At 40.7% G+C, this 24,507-nt stretch overlaps 1 protein-coding gene across 3 annotated transcripts in view; it reads right to left on the bottom strand.

Moving 5' to 3' along the window:
• osbpl6 (oxysterol binding protein-like 6) overlaps nt 1-24,507 on the bottom strand; it is a 367,626-nt gene that overhangs the window by 131,442 nt on the left and 211,677 nt on the right. For all 3 annotated transcript variants that reach the window (XM_051710487.1, XM_051710486.1, XM_051710488.1), the window contains one exon: nt 2,354-2,522. In XM_051710487.1, coding sequence (XP_051566447.1) covers nt 2,354-2,522 — 169 coding nt within the window. The remainder of the gene's footprint in view (nt 1-2,353; nt 2,523-24,507) is intronic.

Below are 24,507 nucleotides of genomic sequence, written 5' to 3'. Positions count from 1 at the left end.
GTGAGAAAACACTTGCCTAGTCTTGAAGCGAAACCTGCAAAGCTTGATGAGCTCCTGTGGCTAGGAGGTAGGGTCAGACACCTGTTATCTCTACTCTATAACTCACTGTTACTTAATACATCACCTTCTATGGATGGCATAAAAACACTCTGGGAGCAGGATTGGGGGAGGAGATTGGTGACGAGCTCTGGGATGATGCATTAGAGAACATACACAAGTGTTCTGTTGTAACGTTGGAGGGCGGAGCTGCTGGACACTCAGCAACTGGAGGTGGAGACTCAGAGGATGGAGCCATTGGAGGCTCAGGGGGTTCGGGCAGTGAGGTCAAGGCGGTCGGGGGCTCGGGCAGTGAGGTCAAGGCAGCCGGGGGCTCGGGCGCTGACCCTGGGACGGACGAGGTTTCGGGCACTGGCCCTGGGAGGAACGAGGTTTCGGGCACTGGCCCTGGGAGGAACGAGGCTTCGGGTACTCGCTCGTGGACCGTGGCAGACGTGGGTGCTCGCTCGTGGGCCGTGGCAGACGTGGGCGCTGGCTCTTGGTCCGTGGATGACGTGGCGGCCATGATGGGGGACTCAGACGTGGCGGCCATGATGGGGGACTCAGACGTGGCGGCCATGATGGGGGACTCAGACGTGGCGGTGGACACTGGAGGAGTGTCGAGTATCTCATCTGCCACTCCTACAGTGAAAGATGAACCACTTGATAAAAGGGCAAATTCAACATACTCTTCCAGAGTCAAACCTATTATGCCTCCAGGCAATAGAGAATATAGGGGTTCATCCAAGCTACCATGGAAAAAGTCCTTTAGTGAAATCTCATTAAAGTCCACCAGCCGACACAGCTCACAGAAATCCACCACATAATCTTCAATGGGACGATTTACCTGACGGATACGCATAAGAGCAACTGCTGGGTTCATATAGGGTTGAGTATTCTGTAACGCTGGAGGCAGAAACAAAGTTAGACGACGATAGAAGATAAAAAGAACCCAAGTCCAGTTTAATAAAACAAATCAAGACAATGATACAAAACAAGAAAAATGAATTAAGACTATGAAGGACTATGGAATCAATGTTACACATTAACAATACTCAACCATGACAAGGAGAACAAGAGGGCTTTAAATACACAAGGATTAACTAGGTAACAAGACTAATTAACAAGACACCTGGGAGCAATCAAGGGGAGCACAGCGAACAAGACAAGACCCAAAACTAAACTTCAAAATAAAAGACTTTATATACAAACTTGAACAAGTCCACAATTGCGTGACATCTGTTAACGCAAGGCTCTGCCTCATTCATTGACTTCACTATGCAAAAATAAAGCTACACAAAATTTTTTCCTGATGTGTCCCCCTTGTGTGATAAGTGTCAGATTGGAAGCCACTCTCCTTCAAAGTGTTGTTGTTTTCCCTAAGTTAACTCCATTTTGGACTAATATTTTTCATAATCTATCAGACATGTTACGTATCGTATTAGCACCCGAATCATGTTTGGTGGTGTTTGGGGTTTCTGATAAACTTCCCTGACTTAAAAAATACCAACAACAGCTTCTTTCTTATGCTCTTATTGTGGCAAAGAAACTTGGAAAAAGTCAGAGTTCCCATCCATTAAATTATGGAAGAAATTGTAAAGCTTTTACATCTGGAAAAAAAACATGTTTCCCTTTTATTAAACAAATTGGAGCATTTCAATAAGATCTGGCTTCCCCTTCTCCACTATCTTGATAGTGTAAGTTGAGCAATTGCATAGCACTTTGTTTTGTTCTATTGGTTTTGTGTATTTTGTACTTTGTACAGTATATTTCATCGTTTTTGTTGTTGTTGTTGTTTTGTTTTTTGTCTTTAAATTGGAATCCAGGGAGTTCTGTAGCAATTACTTTTTTTGTCTGATTCCTCAATAAAAAAAAAAGGATTTAGATGGGAGTTGCGCTGACTGCCCCATACTGACTGTGACTCGCAAAAAACTTGTAGTAAAAAAGAAAAGAAAATTCCTTATTACAGAATCTGTGTATGTTAGGGGGCACAGTTAATTGTGTTAATTCCTGAACACATTCTTTTTTCTTTTTCTTTTTTTAATTGCACTGAATTAACATGTTAAACCGGCAGCATTAATCTGATTGTATGTAAGTGAGATTTCATACTAAGCTAAGAATCACCAATTTTATTTTTTGTGTGTTTACCTTTGTGATATAGGTATGGCAATGTATACAGTAGGCCTATCATATAGTGAGGTAGTCAGTGGTGCCCAGCATTAACTCTCTGGGTTAGAACCTGGATCACTTTCACTCAAGAACCGCTGTGTATCAATGTTTTGTGGTATGTTACTGATTACATGAATGTTTTGATTACCTTTTTGTGCAACGATGCAGAAATCTTCTTGCAGTTTGATGTAGTCACTTGCGCTGTTGATACTGTCAGTCAGACGCATGACAGGGGTTTGAAAATCAGCCAGCTCCGCACATAGGTTTGGATTAGAGGAGTGGAGACGCACTTGAGACATACTTGCACTGAGGGGAACCTGGAAAACACACACAAACTACATTGAGACACATCATCAGTCTTGGGACAACCACCAGGGAATTACAAGCACAGGCCAGACAAGCAGTCTTGGAGCTGAGCGCTTCTGTCCAGATGAACATGAAAAACACAAATACTTCACATCTTGTCAAGTGTTGATGAGTGTAGTTTTGTAAGATATCAGTATAACAGTTTAGTAGTATAGTAGACACACAAAAACACACACCAGGCCAAACAGTATGAAGTTAATCAAACAGGTCAATAGTGAAATTATGTTACTTCACACACCAGAGAACAATGATTCTTTGAACCTTCAGCATGCATTAACATTGTTACCAAGGAGGACTAAGGCCATGTCCACACTAACCCGTTTAAGTTTGAAACCTCCATTTTCAGTGTCTTAACGTCATCATTTTCCAAAGTATGCAGTTATGGAGAATGTCTACAAAAGTCTTAGATGAGGAAAACATTAGTGTGGATGTGGTCTTAAACAAATCATCGTCTGCATAGCCACACTAGGTATAAAATCTGGCTTAAATTTGTTTCAAGTGTTTAGTTGAAAGTGGAGTTCACATTGTCATGATGGAACAGAAAAGGGCACCATTCTACTATTTATGCACCTGCTAATAATGGTTATAGCTTAAATGGCCAATACCATTATTTAAAAGGGGGTACCCACATACCCATCTCACTATAGGACATGCCTTTAGGCAGCCCCTTCCCTTCCATAAATAACATACTGAGTTCCCACATGGTATAACACATCAAGCTTGACGATTTCTGGTGTTTGCATTAGCAAGATACATTTTTGCAGCATCATTTGTGAAGTTTTGCTGAGCAGAAGGAAGTTTTAATTTGATATACCAGTCATATATTAAAGGAATATTTCACCCAAAGATTAAATTTCTTCCATCATTTTTTCACCCTCATGCCATCACAGATGTGTATGACTTTCTTTCTTCTGCAGAACACAAACAAAGATTTTCAAGTGAAAATCAAGTGAATGGGTGCTTAATTTTTTAAGCCCAAAAAGCACATATAGCCATCATAAAAGTAATCCATAAGACTCCAGTGGATTAATTAATGTCTTCTAAAGCGAAATGCTAGGTGTGTTAAAGAAATAGATCAATATTTAAAACTTTATTTTACTAAAAATGTTTTCTTCCGACTAGCTCATTAACGAGAGTGGAGTTCAAACTGCCTCTTGCGTGATGTAAGCGCGAAAGCCTCCTCTGCATATATATTCATAGTTAGATCCCTTATTAGCAGATGTTCCTATGGACCACGATACTGTTTCCACACAAAAGCAGTTTATGGAGCAGTCTGAGCAAAGAGCTCGGTCTGAGGCATCTCCTCCATTCACTTACATTCAAACCAATTCAAACAGCTCTCCTTGTTGACTGTTACAAGATGGATATGTTCCTTTCTTGTAAACAACACTGCACTTCCACGCTTAGGCTTACACGCTTATGTCACGCGAGAGGCAGTTTGAACACCTTTGTCAATGTGCAAACAACAGCTGGCCGGAAGCTAGCATTTTTAGTAAAAAGTATTAAATATTGATCTATTCCTTACACACACCTAGCGTTTCATGTCAGAAGACATTAATTAGTCCACTGGAGTCATTTGGATTACTTTTATGATGCCTTTATGTGCTTTTTGGAGCTTCAAAAATTTGGCACCCATTCACTTTCACAGAGCTGAAATATTCTTCTAAAAATCTTCATTTGTGTTCAGCAGAAGAAAGAAATTAGTTTTGGGTGAACTAATCCTTTAAGTGTTTTTTTATTTATTTATTTATTTATTTTACTAAATGTTCTCCTCCCTGCCCAGTAGATATAGTTATACATTTTGGCAGACACTTTTACAAAGCAACTTAGTGTATTCAAGATATACATTTGATCTGTTTGTGTATTCCCCGGGAATCAAACCCATGATGTTGAACCCATGGCATTGCTAGCACCATGCTTTTCTTAGTTGAGCTACAGGAACACGTTTTCTTCAGGAAATGTACCTATCTAGTTATTAGTATTATTATTCCGTACAAACTTCGGCACCTAACTCGTCCCACACCATTTGTAGTAGACCCACTAATTAAGTGTCAAATCGACCTGCCTATTGACGACACCTAAAAATCTAGAATTTCAAAAAAATCCAAGCCAACCAGCTCTTAAATGAACCATAACATTACAATCGTCAAGTAAAAAGTACATGGAAATCGGAGAAGATCCATGGTGGGGACTTCACATCTTTTATGAGAGAATGAACTAAAATCACATGAAGCATTGCAAATAACAATCAAATAAAAAAGGATACAATATAAAACTATCACATTATTGTCATTAGCTGCTTTTCCACCATTGGGCCGAACGGTTCTGAGCATACTGAGGAGCAGTTCCGGCAGCATTTCCACTTGAACATGGTTCAGCATGGCACCATTACAAACTGTTCTCGCCCGGATTCTTTGCACTGTACTAACCATGCTCAACTGTTGATAAAAGTTAATAAAAAATGTGTATGCTTAGTTATTTTATGACTTCATGATTTTATGATGATGGTTTAACTAGTATAGGCTAGTAGCTAACATTTGTTTTTCTATATGCCTTTTTTGTAAGGGAAATAGATTACTAGCTCATTAAAACTCAAAATGATCATATACTATTTTCATGTATTACTTGTCAATAAATATCATTTTTAGCTAGTCTGGTAATGTGTACCTTTCTGTGTGTTTGTGTCAGGTGGCATACTATACTATAACAGTCACAAGCCTGTTACATGGCTGTGAAATAGCCTGCTATTGTCTTTCCTCACCGCTAGGGGTGATAGAGTGCCTAAATTATTGTATAAGTAGAGTTGTGAAGTAGAGGAAGTGGTACAGGAGCGCACGCAGAGGACATACGAGGAGACGTTTTTTGGCGAGTTGGGTGATTCTCACACGGAAGAAGTATTCTTTAGGTCGGTGTGAGGAAGGAGAGTTTTAAGAGACGTGCGTTGGAGAGGACATTAGCTGACTGTGGACTTTCTACTACTGAAGCAGGAAAACAGTAAGACTGGGTGTTGTGGAGGACTTGTAGTGAGAATATCGACCGACGGCCTATATAGGTCCGGAACGGTATTGTTACACGGTTCTGTGCAACACCAGACAACATTGGGAGACAGAATTTGATAGTGACAGTATGGATTATAGCGAGGAGAAAGGAAGCAAGGAAAGTGAATGGGCTGAGGTAAGGAGAGGAGACAAAGGCAAGAAGGGGAATAGTCAAAAAAGGAAAAAAGGTTCATCTAGCGTAGGTGAATCGGAGAATGAAGGAAGAGAAGTTGAGAAGACAGAGGAAGGTTTGATGAATGAAGTAGTTAGGTTCGAGGGAGAAGGAGTTAAGAAGGTTGATCCGATCAAACTAACAAAAATCATAAAAGGGCAGGTTGGGGAGGTAAAGTATGCAAGAATATTAGGAGATGGAAACCTGATAATAGAATGCAAAACTGAAGCACAGGCAGAAAAGGCAAAGAAAATGAAGAGCACTGGGAAAGTTAAAGTGTTTAAGGTTGTAAAAGTTGGAGAAAAAAGACTCAGTGGTAGGTAGTTAATATGGTAGGACAGGGGAAACAAAATAAGGAAGGAGGAATTACTGAAGAACAAATTATGGTAAATGAGCTGGAAAATAAGAAGAAAGCATGGATGGAAAAGAAGAAGTTGGTGACTTTTATAGGAGGTGTGATAAATGCAATGTATGAGATCAAGTCAAAAATGGAAAAGATTCAGATTATTGTGAAAGCAGCAGAACATCATTTGAATATGGTAGGATTAAAATGGGAAGAGTTAAGTGATGAGCTAAGAATGCGGTCAAGCCAAGAGTCTGCATGTGTAGGGTGTTAATATTAATAGTGTTAATATTACAGTGGAATGCGAGAAGCCTGACTGCAAATGGACAAGATTTTAAACAATTTATTGTAAATAGAAAAGAAAAACCAGATGTAGTGTGTATTCAAGAGACCTGGCTAAAGCCAAACTTAGATTATGTATTATATGGTTATGTGGCAGTAAGACGAGACAGAAAGGTGGGAGGAGTAGGAGGAGGATGTGCCACTTTTATAAAACAAGGAATATCATATAGAGTAATAGGTACTGGTAGTGAACAAGAGTATGTGGTAGTAAAAGTGTGGGCTAAAAGAAAAGAGTTGGTAATCATAAATTATTATAATCCATGCAAAAGATTAGAGATAAGGAAACTAAAGGAAATAGAAGGACAGAGTAATGGTAATGTTGTTTGGTGTGGTGATTTTAATGGGCACAATTCATTATGGGGAAGTGAAAGAACAGACAATAATGGTCAGGTAATCGAAGAAATATTAGATGAGATTAACTTAGTATGTTTAAATGACGGTAGTGGTACTAGAATAGATGTTAAAACAGGAAAAGAATCAGTTCTTGATCTTACATTTGTATCAAACAGCATGGCAGCAGCATGCACTTGGTCAGTATATCAAGAAGGAACTATAGGAAGTGATCATTATTCAATATGGTGTAAGATAAACATTGAAATCCCCTTGACCATAGGAAGCTTGGGTGGGAAATGGAAATATGAGAACGCTAACTGGGAAAAATTTCAGGAAATAAGTAATATTTATATAAACCAGAATAATAATGAAATGAGTATAGACGATCTAGATAACAAAATTAAGCAGGGAATAAGGTTGGCTGCAATAGTAGCTATCCCTAAGAGCAAAGGAAATATAAAGAAAAAGATAATGCCGTGGTGGGATGATAAGTGCACGGAAGCAGTGAGGAAAAGAAACAGGGCTTTTAAATTGGTGAAAAGAACTGAAATGCAAAAAAAGCAGTCAAAAAAGAAAATGTTGAGAGTAATATTAAGTTATCAAAATAACAAGGAAAAAGCATTGTGTGGAGGAAAATAAATAAAAAATGGCAACAACAATGGGATAATACAGTAAATGGGAGACATTTATACTCAATACAAAGCAGAGTGGGTATTGCAAGAAATACAGAAATGAAACGGAGAAAGCAAGTAATAATAAGCAGGCTTAGAACGGGACATAGCAATCTTAATGGTACACTTCACATCAAGGGAAAACATCCAACAGGTTTTTGCACTCAATGCCAGGAATATGAGACAGTTGAGCATATTCTTATGAAATTCAACCAAGAAAGACAAGTAATGTTGATCCAACTATGGAAAATAGGATGGATAGAGGACAATATTAAAAGTATTCTAGAATGTACAGACAGTAAACAAGGGAGGAAGTGTCTTTTATCATTTTCTGAAAAAGACTGGACTGGACAAGCGACTTTAAATAATTGGACTCTAGGTAAGAGGTGAACAGAAGGTGGCAGTAATGCAACAATCTGGATGCCAACTGCCATAAAACCTAAAAGAAGAAGGAGGAAGTGGTACAGCATGTGGAGTTGGAAGCATGGCTTGTTAGCTGTGCTCAAACACACTCCTTGTTGAGCAACGACTGTTTTATGCTCAATTTAAAGTAAGAAATTGTTTTATTTTAACTGTGCTCGAAATGTATATTTTGGATGTTGATATGTCTAAGTTTGAGTTTATTGTGAGAAGTGTTTGTTTGTAGCTCACATTTTGAATTGTACTTAAGACTGTTTATTTAAAATGGTTTGTTTGTATATTTATTTATTTATTTTTTTGTAGAAGGACTTTTCAATCTATGTTTTTGTGTTATGTGCAAACTGCATACAAGTTGCCTTCTGCTACTCTCATGTCTTTAATTCCATACTGCCCTGAGCTTTGGTTAAGAGGCATGGAATAATCTGGATTAAGAGGATTAATTTTTGTTTGAGGATATCTGCCACTTGGGACACTACATCATCACAAGACTTCAACCAGCATTTGATAAGACTATAGCACTCACTGAATCACTCATCATTCACTACCTTCTATCACTGAACTGTTTCATACTGGATTCAATAGGCTGGACATTACACACACATTCATTGCTTTGCATTTTGTCATGTTTTGAGTTCATGTATGTTATTTTGTTTGCATTGAGATGTATTGTTTATACTGTTGATTTTTATTTTTCTTATTGAAATTCTACACAAAAGGTCATTCATTTGGTATTCCTATTTCTTCCCCCCCCCCCTACCCCCAGTATCTGAGTTTTCTTCATCAAAACAGAATTTAAGACTTTTAGGATTTCATTTCAGGCCGCCGCCTCTAAACAATGCAAGTGAATGTCCTCCATTTTTTGACAGTCCAAAATGCATATTTAGGGTGCATCAAAATAATCCACATGACTCCAGTCAACAAATAAATTTCTCCTGAATGCAAACGATTGATTATTTTTAAAAACAAAACAATACTTATATACTTTTTAACTACAAATGTTCGCTTCCATACATCTCTGTAACGTGCGCTCATGAGAGGGATGACGTAAGCTCATTAGTAAAGTCACGCATCACGTGGAGGAGTCAGGAAGCACGTCATTGTTTACAAGAGAAACTTGTGCCAAAACAGTCCAAAACAATTTCAAAACAATATAAAATAAAAAATAATTTCAAACAATAATACAAAAAAAAAAACAATGTAAACAACGCTTCCTGACTCCTCTGCGTGACCTTACCAATGAGCTTACGTCATCCCTCTCATGAGCGCACTTCACAGATGTACGGAAGTGAACATTTGTAGTTAAAAAGTATATAAGTATTGTTTTGTTTCTAAAAATAATCAAACGTTTGGGTTCAGAAGACCTTTATTTGTCAACTGGAGTTGTGTGGATTTTGATGCACCTTAAATATACATTTTGGACCGTCAAAAAATGGAGGACATTCACTTGCATTGTTTAAAGGAGGCCTGAAATGAAATCCTAAAAGTCTTGAATTCTGTTTTGATGAAGGAAAAAACTCAGATACATCTTGGGTGGCCTGAGGGTGAGTAAATTATCAGCAAATTTTCATTTTTGGGTGAACTATTCCTTTAAGAAGACTAGAGAGAGTTACAACCCCTAAGCATATAATGGTAAACCTCTCACCTTTTTCTCTTTGCTTTACTTTTTGCGACATGGCCCATGTCTTTCCTGCGCTTGAGCAGGGGAAGAAAGCTGTCCTAAAAACTGGAATATGTGGTCATCCTCCATAGTGCACTCACTCCATTGTTCTCCACACAAAACAAAATTGGACTTCTGATTGCACTTTCACTTAGATCATCTTTTGGCAGTGTCATGGGTAATCATAAAGGTAAAACACTGTCATGCTATGAACCTTTGAAAAGTAAAGGATATCATTATATCAATTTAACTTGACAGATGTGTACTAGGGAATTGAACCCGGGTACTTTGTGTGGTTACACATTATCTTTAGACCAACTGACCTTTCCATTGTTTGCAAACAATTATTTTCTTATTTAATAAAGTAATTTAAGAATATATGTCTATTATTTACATTTATTCATTTAGCAAACACTTTTATCCAAAGTAACTTACAAATGAGAACAATAGAAGTGATTCATGCAGCAAAAGGGGCAACAGTATAACAAGTGCTGTAATACAAGTCTCACATAGCTTATAGCAGTACACATAGCAAGGAAAGTTTGTTTAAAAAAAAAAAAAAAATACGAATGTACAGTGATTTTGTGCCTCTACGAGATGGCACCACGCGGTGCCGTTCACCTGCAGAATGCAGGTTTCTGGAGGGAATATAAGTCTGTAGTGAGTTTAGATAGTGGGGTGTGGGGCTATACAATAACAAAGACATCACACGCAGCACACTGTCATATGGAAGTAAGCATTGAGGCCACTGAAGTCAGCGTTTGCGCGTTCATTTATAAGTGGATGTGCAGTGGAAGCCAGCAAATTCGTGAGCAGGTGATATGGAGGATGAGAAAGAGAGCAACATTTTTGCTATGCTCTCAAACACAGACTGGTTACGATACGACCCCTTAAGTTTTGCTGTCACCCCAAATACTTAAGAGTTCTAACACCTCACTGTCCCTCCACTGACTACGCTCGCAACTGTCTTCCATATTTACAGAGTGACCAAAGAACTACCGGTATGTAAAATCTTTGGAGTGACTCCCGCCAGCACAGCATTGTGACGAATGTCGAGAGTGACGTTAAAGTCACATGAATTCCAATATGACTGTTTAGTCTGAGGTCACATTGCAAAAAATCAGACCTGTATCTGATTTAGGACCACATATGGAAGTGGCCCAAATCAGAATCGAAAAGATCAGATTCCATGTGTTTTGTAGCAGATATGAGTCACATATGAGCAAAAAAATCAGATTTGGGCTGCAGTCTGAACATAGCTTTTGACACCTCTCCCCTCCAAGACACCCTGAAAGACCTACCTGTGATGTAAGACGCACGGTTCCTGTGATGCTCTTTGTCGTGAGGGTTGACAGTAGAATCTGGTGGTTTACTGTGTTGAACGTGATCCCAAGTTGATCCACAACACTGGCTTCAATCAGACAATTGACCAATTAATAAACAAATTGAAAAACACTCAAGGGAGTGCAGGAATCATAAGAATGACCTAAACAAAAGCGACAGTTTGACAAAGCAACAATGTTTTGGACTCGGACACCGTCCAGCCTACTATCTAACCGGGACATTAAATTCAGCTAGTCCTGTCATGCTCGAAATGAACACAGAATTGCTGGTGTTCTCTGCTGCTGATCTCAGTAAGTTATTATATTTGCCAACTTTGTTAGCTTTCCTTACACTGTTGTCCTCTTATTTTGTGCATTGTTTTGTTCAGTAAGTGCATTTTTGACCAGCTACTCACTAACTTCGGAAGATCGCGGTATCTGTTAAGTAAATGTAGGGATTCTCAATCAAGACTAAACAATATTATATGCTATCGCAAAACTCTAAATATAACCATCTGCTACACAAATGTTAATAATGATTCCATTGTTACAGTTTACAGAATTTAGCAAGTTAAGCCATAGTTCATACAAAATAATGTAATTACCTGTCATCTTTAGCGTAGATGTCATTTCTGACAAACTTGTTAAGCAATGTAATAATGGTGGATTGCATTACTCTGTATATTTAAATATGTCCTCAAAAACAAGAATAAAAGCTGTACACAAACACTGTTGTGACGTGCCATGTTTGTTTATGTGCAGGTAGTCGCGTAACCCATTACGTCACAGTTCGGTTCTGAAGTCTGTGGAAGAGCTCGGCAGGTGTCATGACACCTGTTTACCAAAGGCTCCAGATTGCCCCGGCCGTGAACCAGCAGGGCACAGGCTAGGCACGCAAGCCATCGCCATTTTGGTGGAAAAGGGCTAAGTGCGGGTTCTGCTTACTTTAGCACTGTGTGACTGGGTAAGTAACTGGACCTGGGGGTAGAAACAAGAGCTAGGTTCATATTTAACCAAACACACCTCAACATTTACACATACACGCACCTTTTAACAGATCTCAGCACCAAATAACCTTTTCAATTTATCACAGATTACCTTATTAAAGGAATATTCTGGGTTCAACAAAAGTTAAGATCTATAATTTTTTCACAAATTCTGTCAATTACAACAGTTGGTGTTGAGTTGGTACAAATACACAATTATGTTTACAATAATGTACTTACAATAGAAGTTTAAAGAGAAAGGCAATCTGGTGGGTTTAAAAGCAGAAATGCATAGCTCATATTTTTGATAAAGCACTTAGTTTAATTCTTCCAAACAAATTATAACAAGTTATTTGATCTGCAAAGCTGTCTGAGCTATGCATTATTAACATAAATCTTGTTGGTGGTGTTTGCTCCATGTAAACAGCCCTTTATGGGCAGCTATATCATGTCTAATGTTAAAGTTTTGAGGCTAAACATTAAAAACTGTGTTCTTCAACAGTGCAAATTCTGTTTAAAATCAGTCAACATAAACACATCAGCATGCAGTTACTAGCGAGCTGGAGCAAATATACCTACATCTGTACGATCGTTCGTGTAGAGATATTTTCCAAGACCATTTCAGTTTTTTTTGTTTAACCTACAAAAGGAATCAAATTGGGGGGTCACATGATGCCATGCAAGAAGCAGACGTTTGAGTGACGAGCTCTGCGCACTTTGCTAAATTTTTAATTATTTTCATGTTATAATCTGGTGAAATTTGATACACCCAGTTACACATTTGCTCTTTGATGCAAAACATGGCAAAGAAGTCAAAATCCTTCGGCTCTGGAGACATTAAAAGACACTTACATGTTCAGGATGAAAGCCCCGCCAGGCCTACAGACCGGGGACTTGATTTGGATGGTGCGGCAGGAGAGGAGATCCAGTGTCAGTTGTCCAACATGTCGGTGATGTTGACGAAGATTCTTGCTGACTCGGAGGATCTCGCTGTAATACGTCGATCGATTACGGTGATGGAAATAAAATTCTCTGAGCTAGTTACAAGAGTGACTGATGTTGAGAGACGAATCGATTTTCTGGAATCTTCGGAGAGGGAATTAACCGCTAATCCGCCTGCGACCAAAGTTGATTTGGAACATCTCCTTGAAAAGCTTGAAGATCTTGAGAATAGAAGCCGCAGGAATAACGTTTTAATTGTTGGAATATCTGAGCATGAGGAGGGCAGAGATATGGTGAAATTCCTAGACTAATTTTTCCCGAGTCTGCTCAACATAACAGGCCACAAGCTGGAAATCGAACGGGCTCACAGAGTCCCAGCTCACAGATTTGCTGAGGGAGATAGGCCCCGATCGATTCTGACCAGACTTCTGAGATCATCCGATAAAGATCTTGTGTTGCGCCAGGCGAGGAGCAAAGGGAAGCTTTCTTGGAAGAACCATAATATTTTCTTGTTCCCGGACTTTGCGAGTTCGACAAGAGAGAAACACTATCGGTTCAAGGAATGTAAGAAACTCTTACATCAGCGAAAGATCACTTTTGCTCTTTTGTTTCTGGCCAAACTGAGAATAGAAACGAAGGACGGTAAATCAGGCAATGTTTTTTATTGAATCAATGGGTGAGTAAACCATTGGGTGTTTCTCATGTGAGTTGGTCGACTCGCCGTACTTACTCTGGCCTTTGAGGAAGCTGGGCGTCATTTTGGTTTCTTTTTGCTTTTTGCGTTGGCTCCGCTGAGCGGCTGGAGCTTGTTTTGTGAATAACACTTTTCCTTAAAGAAACTTTTGCACTGACGAAAGATTACTTTTGCATTGAACTTCCCGGCCAGTTTGAGAGGGGACACTACGGATGACCGCAAAATATCTACTCACACAAAAGATGTATTTTATAAAGTTAACGGATTGTGTAAGTCATGGTATATACTTTTATGTGGCCTCCGGGGAACCGGGATGCTGGTTTTGTTTCTTTTTGTATTGGTTCCGCCTAGCGGCTGGAGCTTGTTCTACTGAATAACACTCCTTTGGAACAGCTGTGGATTAATCTGTTTGTTCTTCGTGCTTATTCCTCCTGCTGGCTGGAGTTTGTTTTGTTGAGAATTTTTACGGGACACTGGAATGATTACGTCATCTGCTGAACTCATAACAGTGAACTCAATGAACATTCGTTTGTCTGGCCGAGGAATCTGAATGGTTTTATATCAGGTGGAATTTGTTTTGTGGAAGATCACACCTTTGAGATAGTTCTGTGAATGAATCTACACATTCTTTGTGTTCATTCATCCTATTGGCTGGGGTTTATTTTACAAAGTATTTTCTGTTATACTAAGTCTGCATCTAGAGATGCAAGGGTTCGCCTTATGCAATTTAAGATTTTACAAAGATTTTATTGGACCCCCTCTAGATTATATAGGCTTGGTCTTAAAGACACACCCACCTGCTGGCAATGCCAATCAGAAGTTGGAGACACAACCCATGTTTTTTGGGGATGCATTAAGATCCAAGATTTTTGGTTAAAGATTCAGAATTATTTGCGTGACATTCTGGGCACTCAAATTTTATTTTGCCCCAGACTTTGCATTTTGGGCGATGGGGAAGTTATAAATTCGGGGGACAAATATATAAAAAAATTGGGTTCTGACTGGCGTGATGATTAGTAGACAAATTATTTTAAGGGGATGGAAGTCAGACAGAGCGCCACCATTTCCGGAGTGGTGTGCGGAGATAGGGAGGGTGGTAGCTTATGAGAAGATGATAGATGGAAGGCTGGGGCTGGAGGACTTATTTTTCAGGAAGTGGGGTAGGTATTTGGCAGTTTTGGAGGACTCTAGGGGAAGGGATGAGGAGGGAGACATTTAGTTTAATTATGCATGTATATTTTATATATATATATATATATAAAAAATTGATTGTTTGGATGTATTATTCTATGTGAACACAGGGGTGTTCTTTGGGGTAGGGTGGGGTTGGTGTTTGAGGAGGGATGTTAGTGAGGGTTAAAAGTTAAATGTTGATTTGGTGTGTATATGTTGTGCCCGCAACAGGTGGGCGTCGTGTAAGACTTCTTGGAGTGACACATGACAAGAAATGCTGTTAGTCACAAAGACGCACGCTTGAAGAAACACACTTTATTATATGTTTAAGAACAGACAAAAGAAAAGCCGTCAGTGCTTGTGTCTGATTCACTGTTTGTTCAGAGACGTGCAGCACGAGCCTGTCTTGTGGAACAGATGCATGAAAAGGGTTTTCACTCTTTTTTTTTCTCTGTTTCATTCATCTGAAAACTGTTTGCAATAAGAATGTCATCTATGGGAATGCTGAAAATTATCTCAGATCATCTCAGGTGGTGCTGTGAGTTTAGTTAGCTTTATTTCCATGGACCAGTTTGTGGTTAACATGCATTGTGAATGCAACCCTGCAGGTTCAGTAATATATCTTTCTATTAAAGAAACAAAGACGTGATTAAATCATAAAATAATACAAGACATGTTCACTTTGAACCTAAAATTGAGTTCTATTTTATTTTCTTTAGGCAGCATTAACTGTATTACCAAAACGCGATAAGAACACATTTGGCAGCATTATTTTGGGAACACAAGGGAATTTATTAGGCTTTATTATTATGATTATTATTATCTTTACATTTATAATTGTCTTTAGTTCATAATCTGTAGGCTATTTGTAAGTTTCCACCTGTTGTTGTTGACAGATGCTTGACAGATTGCAAATGGAGACGTTGAATTTAGAAACATCTTTATTTTTTTCAATTTATGGATTTAATTTTTTAAACAAAGTCAATAAAGCAAAAATATTCAGGGGGATTGAATATAATTGTATATCGTGATAGTTTTGAGGTGATTATTGATAAAATATTTTTTTGCACATCCCTAGCCCAAATATATTGATTCGACTCAAGATGGTGCCGAGTATGGCTGTTGCGTTGCGAGCTCTTACACAACATTGTAGTTTTTTGTTTTTGTTTACAATTCTTATGTTTTTTGTCTTGGATGTTGTCTGCCTTATTGTCTACGACAGACAAACACTTTTGGACATTGGTTATGCAATTACACACCGTAAACCGGACTTCCTCAATGCCGACCCGCTGTTTACAAACACGCCAGCGGAGCCCTTTGTCTGGGCAGCCTGGCCACGGAAACGCAGAAGGAAAAGGGGAAATAGAGCCGGCTTTATGCTGATAGCGTAACGTGTTTCATCAGAAAGTGTGTAGAGGATATTGTTCCGACCAAAACAATATGGATCTACCTGAACCAGAAACCTTGGATTAATAGCGATGTTCGCTCAGCACTTTATGCGCGGACCTCTGGTTTTAATTCTGGGAACGTGGAGGAGCATAAACAAGCCAGTTATGCCCTCCGAAAAACTATCAGAGCAGCAAAACGCCAGTATAAGAACTAGATTGAAGGACAGTTTAACACCCCCAACTCTAGAAGCATGTGGCAGGGATTAAACATCATCACGGACATTAAAGGGAATAAAAACTCCGCCGTGAACACCGCTGCCTCTCTCCCGGATGAGCTAAATATTTTTTATGCTCGTTTCGAGGGATATAACAACGCCCTCGCGGAGAGAGCTCTCATGGCCGAAGCTACAGCGGTTATATCACTCTCCATATCTGTAGCGGATGTAACCCGATCCTTCTGACGGGTGAATATCCGTAAAGCTGCGGGTCAAGACGGCATTCCGGGCCACATCATCAGAGCGTGCACAAACCAACTGGCTAGTGTTTTTATGGACATTTTCAACCTTTCCCTCTCTTTGTCTGTAGTCCCCACGTGCTTTAAAACATCCACCATTGTGCCTGTACCAAAGCAATCTAAAATCACTTGCTTAAATGACTGCCGTCCTGTTGCTCTGACTCCCATCATCAGAAAATGCTTTGAGAGACTAAACAGAGATTACATCTGCTCTGTGCTGCTTCCCTCACTGGACCCATTGCAGTTTGCTTACCGCAACAACCGCTCCACTGATGATGCCATTGCATCTACACTACACATTACTCTCTCCCACCTGGAAAAAAGGAACACTTATGTGAGAATGCTGTTTTTAGGCTACAACTCAGCATTCAACACCATAGTGCCCTCCAAGCTTGATTTGAAACTCCGGGCTCTGGGCATAAACAGCTCGCTGTGCAGCTGGATCCTGGACTTCCTGTCAAGCAGACGCCAGGTGGTTAGAATGGGCAGTAACATCTCCTCATCACTGACCCTCAACACTGGAGCCCCACAGGGCTGTGTTCTCAGACCACTCCTGTATTCCCTGTACACACATGACTGTGTGGCAACACACAGCTCCAATGCCATCATTAAGTTTGCTGATGATACGACGGTGGTAGGTCTGATCATTGACAATTACGAAACAGCCTACAGAGAGGAGGTGCACACTCTGACACGCTGGTGTCAGGAGCACAACATCTCCCTCAACGTCAGTAAGACCAAGGAGCTTGTGGTGGACTTCAGGAGAAAAGACAGAGAACACAGCCCCATCACCATAAATGAAGCACCAGTGGAGAGAATCAGCAGCTTCAAGTTCCTCAGTGTCCACATCACTGAGGAACTCACATGGTCCATCCACACTGAGGCCGTTGTGAAGAAGGCTCGTCAGCACCTCTTCTTCCTGAAATGGCTGAGGAAGTTTGGAATGAACCGCCACATCCTTACACGGTTCTACACCAGCACTGTAGAAAGCATCCTGACTGGCTGCATTTCCACCTGGTACGGCAATAGCACCGCCCACAACCACAAAGCCCTGCAAAATGTGGTGTGAACTGCCAGACACATCATGAGCTTCCCTCCCTCCAGGACACATATACCAGGCAGTGTGTGAAAAAAGCTCGGAGGATCATCAGAGACTCCAGCTACCCGAGCCATGGGCTGCTCTCACTGCTACCATCAGGCAGGCGGTATCGCAGCATCAGGACCCACACCAGCCGACTTCATGACAGCTTCTTCTCCCAAGAAATCAGACTTTTGAACTCTTGATCTTTCATGATCAATATACATCAGCACTGCTATTATCAATCTTATTATCTCACACCGGACTGCCATAAATTATATTCTCTCTTAACAACACACTGGCAACTGACTATCAACCGACAGCCTGAATGTCAGTACAGTACAATACAACCTACTGTACATTTTATATATACTATATATACTATTTTTTATTGTATAATGTGTATTCTATATTGTGTGTATTGTATACTGTACATTGTATGTTATTATTTGTATATTGTGTTGTGTGTAATTATGTGTATATTAGATTTTAAATTGTGTTATGTAAATCTGAAGTTTATTGTAAATTGGTATATGTCTCATCACTGTCATGACTGCTATGTTGCTTGGAACTGCACCCAAGAATTTCACACACCATTGCACTTGTGTATATGGTTGTGTGTCAATAAAAGTGATTTGAATATATATAAACTCAGCAAAAAAAAAAGAAACATTCACATTCAACTGCTTTTATTTCCAGCAAACTTAACATGTGTAAATATTTGAATGAACATAAAAAGATTCAACAACTGAGACATAAACTGAACAAGTTTCACAGACACATGGAATAATGAGTCCCTGAACAAAGGGGGAGGTCTATATCAAATGTAACATTCAGTATCTGGTGTGGCTGCCAGCTGCGTTAAGTACTGCAGTGCATCTCCTCCTCATGGACTGCACCAGATTTGCCAGATCTTGCTGTGAGATGTTACCAAACTCTTCCACCAAGGCATTTCCAAGTTGCCAGACATTTCTGGGGGAATGGCCCTAGCCCTCACCCTCCAATCTAAGAGGTCCCAGACTTGCTCAATCGGATTGAGATCCGGGCTCTTCACTGGCCATGGCAGAACACTTACATTCCTGTCTTGCAGGAAATCATGCACAGAACAAGCAGTATGGCTGGTGGCATTGTCATGCTGGAGGGTCATGTAAGGATGAGCCTGCAGGAAGGGTATCACGTGAGGGAGGAGTGTGTCTTCCCTGTAACGTACAGCATTGAAATTGCCTGCAATGACAACAAGCTCAGTCCAATGATGCTGTGACACACCGGCCCAGACCATGACGGACCCTCCACCTCTGAATCAATCCCGCTCCAGAGTACAGGCCTCGTTGTAACATTCATTCTTTCGACAATAACTGCGAGTCGACCATCACCCCTAGTGAGACAAAACCATGACTTGTCAGTGAATAGGACTTTTTGCCAGTTATGTTTGGTCCAGCGAAGGTGGGTTTGTGCCCATAGGCGACGTTGTTGCTGGTGATGTCTGGTAAGGACCTGCCTCACAACAGGCCTAAGAGCCCTCAGTCATGCCTCTCTCAGCCTACTGTGGACAGTCTGATCACTGATGGAGTGATTGTGCGTTCCTGGTTTAACTCGGGCAGTTGTTGTAGCCATCCTGTATCTGTCCTGCAGGAGTGATGTTCAGATGTACTGATCTTGTGCAGGTGTTGTTACATATGGTCTGCCACTGCGAGGATGATCAGCTGTCCTTTCTGTCTCCCTGTAGCGCTGTCTTAGGCATCTCACAGTACGGACATTGCAATATATTGCCCTGGCCACATCTGCAGTCCTCATGCCTCCCTGCAGCATGCCTATGGCATGTTCACGCAGATGAGCAGGCACCCTAGGCATCTTTCTTCTGGTGTTTTTCAGAGTCAGTAGAAAGGTCTCTTTAGTGTATTAAGTTATTTTAACTGTGACCTTAATTCCCTAATGTCTGTAAACTGTTAGTGTCTTAATGACCGTTCCGCATGTGCATTAATTGTTTATGGTTCATTGAACAAGCATGGAAAACATTGTTTAAACCTTTTCCAATAAATATCTGTAGAGTTTATTTGGATTTTACAAAATTATCTTTAAAATACAGTATTCTGAAAAAAATTTTTTGCTGAGTTTATATACACTATATTGCCAAAAGTATTCGCTCATCTGCCTTTAGACGCATATGAACTTAAGTGACATCCCATTCTTAATCCATAGGGTTTAATATGACGTCGGCCCACCCTTTGCAGCTATAACAGCTTCAACTCTTCTGGGAAGGCTTTCCACAAGGTTTAGAAGTGTGTTTATGGGAATTTTTGACCATTCTTCCAGAAGCGCATTTGTGAGGTCAGACACTGATGTTGGATGAGAAGGCCTGGCTCACAATCTTCGCTCTAATTCATCCCAAAGGTGCTCTATTGGGTTGAGGTCAGAACTCTGTGCAGGCCAGTCAAGTTCTTCCACACCAAACTCGCTCATCCATGTCTTTATGGACCTTGCTTTGCGCACTGGTGCGCAGTCATGTTGGAACAGGAAGGGACCATCCCCAAACTGTTCCCACAAAGTTGGGAGCATGGAATTGTCCAAAATCTCTTGGCATGCTGAAGCATTCAGAGTTCCTTTCACTGGAACTAAGGGGCCAAGTCCAGCTCCTGAAAAACAACCCCACACCATAATCCCCCCTCCACCAAACTTCACAGTTGGCACAATGCAGTCAGACAAGTACCGTTCTCCTGGCAACCGCCAAACCCAGACTCGTCCATCAGATTGCCAGATGGAGAAGCGTGATTCGTCACTCCAGAGAACGTGTCTCCACTGCTCTAGAGTCCAGTGGCGGCGTGCTTTACACCACTGCATCCGACGCTTTGCATTGCACTTGGTGATGTATGGCTTGGATGCAGCTGCTCGGCCATGGAAACCCATTCCATGAAGCTCTCTACGCACTGTTCTTGAGCTAATCTGAAGGCCACATGAACTTTGGAGGTCTGTAGCGATTGACTCTGCAGAAAGTTGGCGACCTCTGCGCACTATGCGCCACAGCATCCGCTGACCCCGCTCTGTCATTTTACGTGGCCTACCACTTCGTGGCTGAGTTGCTGTCATTCCCAATCGCTTCCACTTTGTTATAATACCACTGACAGTTGACTGTGGAATATTTAGTAGCGAGGAAATTTCACAACTGGACTTGTTGCACAGGTGGCATCCTATCACATTACCACGCTGGAATTCACTGAGCTCCTGAGAGTGGCCCATTCTTTCACAAATGTTTGTAGAAGCAGTCTGCATGCCTAGGTGCTTCATTTTATACACCTGTGGCCATGGAAGTGATTGGAACACCTGAATTCAATTATTTGAAGTGGAGACGCGTTCTCTGGAGTGACGAATCACGCTTCTCCATCTGGCAATCTGATGGACGAGTCTGGGTTTGGCGGTTGCTAGGAGAACGGTACTTGTCTGACTGCATTGTGTCAAATGTGAAGTTTGATGCAGGGGGGATTATGGTGTGGGGTTGTTTTTCAGGAGCTGGCTTGGCCCCTTAGTTCCAGTGAAAGGAACTCTGAATGCTTCAGCATACCAAGAGATTTTGGACAATTCCATGCTCCCAACTTTGTGGGAACAGTTTGGGGATGGCCCCTTCCTGTTCCAACATGACTGCGCACCAGTGCACAAAGCAAGGTCCATAAAGACATGGATGAGCGAGTTTGGTGTGGAAGAACTTGACTGGCCTGCACAGAGTCCTGACCTCAACCCGATAGAGCACCTGTAGGATGAATTAGAGCGAAGACTGCAAGCCAGGCCTTCTCGTCCAACATCAGTGTCTGACCTCACAAATGCGCTTCTGGAAGAATGGTCAAAAATTCCCATAAACACACTCCTAAACCTTGTGGAAAGCCTTCCCAGAAGAGTTGAAGCTGTTATAGCTGTAAAGGGTGGGCCGACGTCATTTAAAACCCTATGGATTAAGAATGGGATGTTACTTAAGTTCATATGCGTCTAAAGGCAGATGAGCGAATACTTTTGGCAATATAGTGTATATATTATATATATATATCAGTTGAAGTCAGACGTTTACATACACTTAGGTTGAAGTCATTAAAACTCATTTTTTTAACCAATCCACAGATTTCATATTAGCAAACTATAGTTTTGGCAAGTCGTTTAGGACATCTATTTTTGCATGACACAAGTAATTTTTCCAACAGTTGTTTACAGACAGATTGTTTCACTTTAATTGACTATATCATAATTCCAGTGGGTCAGAAGTTTACAAACACTAAGTTAACTATGCCTTTAAGCCACTTGGAAAATTCCAAAAAATGATGTCAAGCCTTTAGACAATTAACCAAGTAGCTTCTAATAGGAGATGTACTGAATTGGAGGTGTACCTGTGGATGTATTTTCAGGCTTATCTTCAAACTCAGTGTCTCTTTGCTTGACATCATAGGAAAATCAAAAGAAATCAGCCAAGACCTCAGAAAAAAAAATTGTGGACCTCCACAAGTCTGGTTCATCCTTGGGAGCAATTTCCAATTGTCTGAAGGTACCACGTTCATCTGTACAAACAATAGTATGCAAGTATAAACACCATGGGATCTCGCAGCCATCATACTGCTCAAGAAGGGGACGCATTCTGTCTCCTAGAGATGAATGTATTTTTGTGTGAAAATTGCAAATCAATCCCAGAACAACAGCAAATTACCTTGTGCAGATGCTGGAGGAAACAGGTAGACAAGTATCTATATCCACAGTAAAACGAGTCTTGTATTGACATAACCTGAAAGACTACTCAGCAAGGAAGAAGCCACTGCTCCAAAAAGCCATAAAAAAGCCAGACTACAGTTTGCAAGTGTACATGGGGACAAAGATCTTACTTTTTGGAGAAAATTCCTCTGGTCTAATAAAACAAACATTGAACTTTTTGGCCATAATGACCATCGTTATGTTTGGAGGAAAAAGGGTGAGACTTGCAAGCCGAAGAACATCATCCCAACTGTGAAGCATGGGGGTGGCAGCATCATGTTGTGGGGGTGCTCTGCCACAGGAGGGACTGGTGCACTTCACAAAATAGATGGCATCATAAAGAAGGAAAATTATGTGGATATATTGAAGCAATCAGACAGGAAGTAAAAGCTTGGTTTCAAATTGGTCTTCCAAATGGACAATGACCCCAAGCATACCTCCAAAGTTGTGGCAAAATGGCTTAAGGACTACAAAGTCAAGGTATTGGAGTGGCCATCAGAGAGCCCTGACCTCAATCCAATAGAAAATTTGTGGGCAGAACTGAAAAAGCATGTGCGAGTTAGGAGGCCTACAAACATGACTCAGTTACACCAGTTCTGTCTGGAGGAATGGGCCAAAATTCCAGCAACTTATTTTGAGAAGCTTGTGGAAGGCTACACAAAAAGTCTGACCCAAGTTAAACAATTTATAGGCAATGCTACAAAATACTAACAAAGTGTATGTTAACTTCTGACCCACTGAGAATGTGATGAAAGAAATAATTCTCTCTACTATTATTCTGATATTTCACATTCTTAAAATAAAGTAGTGATCCTAACTGACCTAAGACAGGGAATGTTTCCTACGATTAAATGTCAGGAATTATGAAAAACTGAGCTTAAATGTATTTGGCTAAGGTATATGTAAACTTCTGACTTCAACTGTATGTTTTTTTATATATATATATATATATATAAAGGGCATCCGGATAGTATTCACAGTGCTTCACTTTTTCCACATTTTGTTATGATACAGCCTTATTCCAAAATGGATTAAATTCACTATTTTCCTCAAAATTCTACAAACAAAACCCCATAATGACTACGTGAAAGAAGTTTGTTGGAAATCTTTGCAAATTTATAAAAAATAAAAAAAATGAAAAAAAAAATCACATGTACATAAGTATTCACAGCCTTTGCCATGACACTCAAAATTGAGTTCAGGTGCATCCTGTTTCCACTGATCATCCTTGAGATGTTTCTACAACTTGATTGGACAACTTGTCCACCTGTGGTAAATCCAGTTGATTGGACATGATTTGGAAAGGCACACACCTGTCTATATAAGGTCCCACAGTTAACAGTGCATGTCAGAGCACAAACCAAACCATGAAGTCCAAGGAATTGTCTGTAGACCTCCGAGACAGGATTGTATCGAGGCACAGATCTGGGGAAGGGTACAGAAAAATTTCTGCAGCATTGAAGGTCCCAATGAGCACAGTGGCCTCCATCATCCATAAATGGAAGAAGTTTGGAACCACCAGGACTCTTCCTAGAGCAGGCCGCCCGGCCAAACTGAGCGATCAGGGGAGAAGGGCCTTAGTCAGGGAGGTGACCAAGAATCCGATGGTCACTCTGACAGAGCTCCAGCATTTCTCTGTGGAGAGAGGAGAACCTTCCAGAAGAAAAACCATCTCTGCAGCACTCCACCAACCAGGCCTGTATGGTAGAGTGGCCAGACGGAAGCCACTCCTCAGTAAAAGGCACATGACAGCCTGCCTGGCATTTGCCAAAAGGCACCTGAAGGACTCTCAGAAGATGAGAAACAAATATTGAACTCTTTGACCTGAATGGTAAGCATCATGTCTGGAGGAAACCAGGCACCGCTCATCACCTGGCCAATACCATCCCTACAGTGAAGCATGGTGGTGGCAGCATCATGCTGTGGGGATGTTTTTCAGTGGCAGAAACTGGGAGACTAGTCAGGATCAATGTAAAGATGAATGCAGCAATGTACAGAGACATCCTTGATGAAAACCTGCTCCAGAGCGCTCTGGACCTCAGACTGGGGCAAAGGTTCATCTTCCAACAGGACAACGACCCTAAGCACACAGCCAAGATAACAAAGGAGTGGCTCTGGGACAACTTTGTGAATGTCCTTTA

This window comes from Myxocyprinus asiaticus, chromosome 11, assembly GCF_019703515.2.
Source record: "Myxocyprinus asiaticus isolate MX2 ecotype Aquarium Trade chromosome 11, UBuf_Myxa_2, whole genome shotgun sequence".
NCBI classification, from domain to species: domain Eukaryota; kingdom Metazoa; phylum Chordata; class Actinopteri; order Cypriniformes; family Catostomidae; genus Myxocyprinus; species Myxocyprinus asiaticus.
This window is presented reverse-complemented; position numbering and strand designations above follow the sequence as displayed.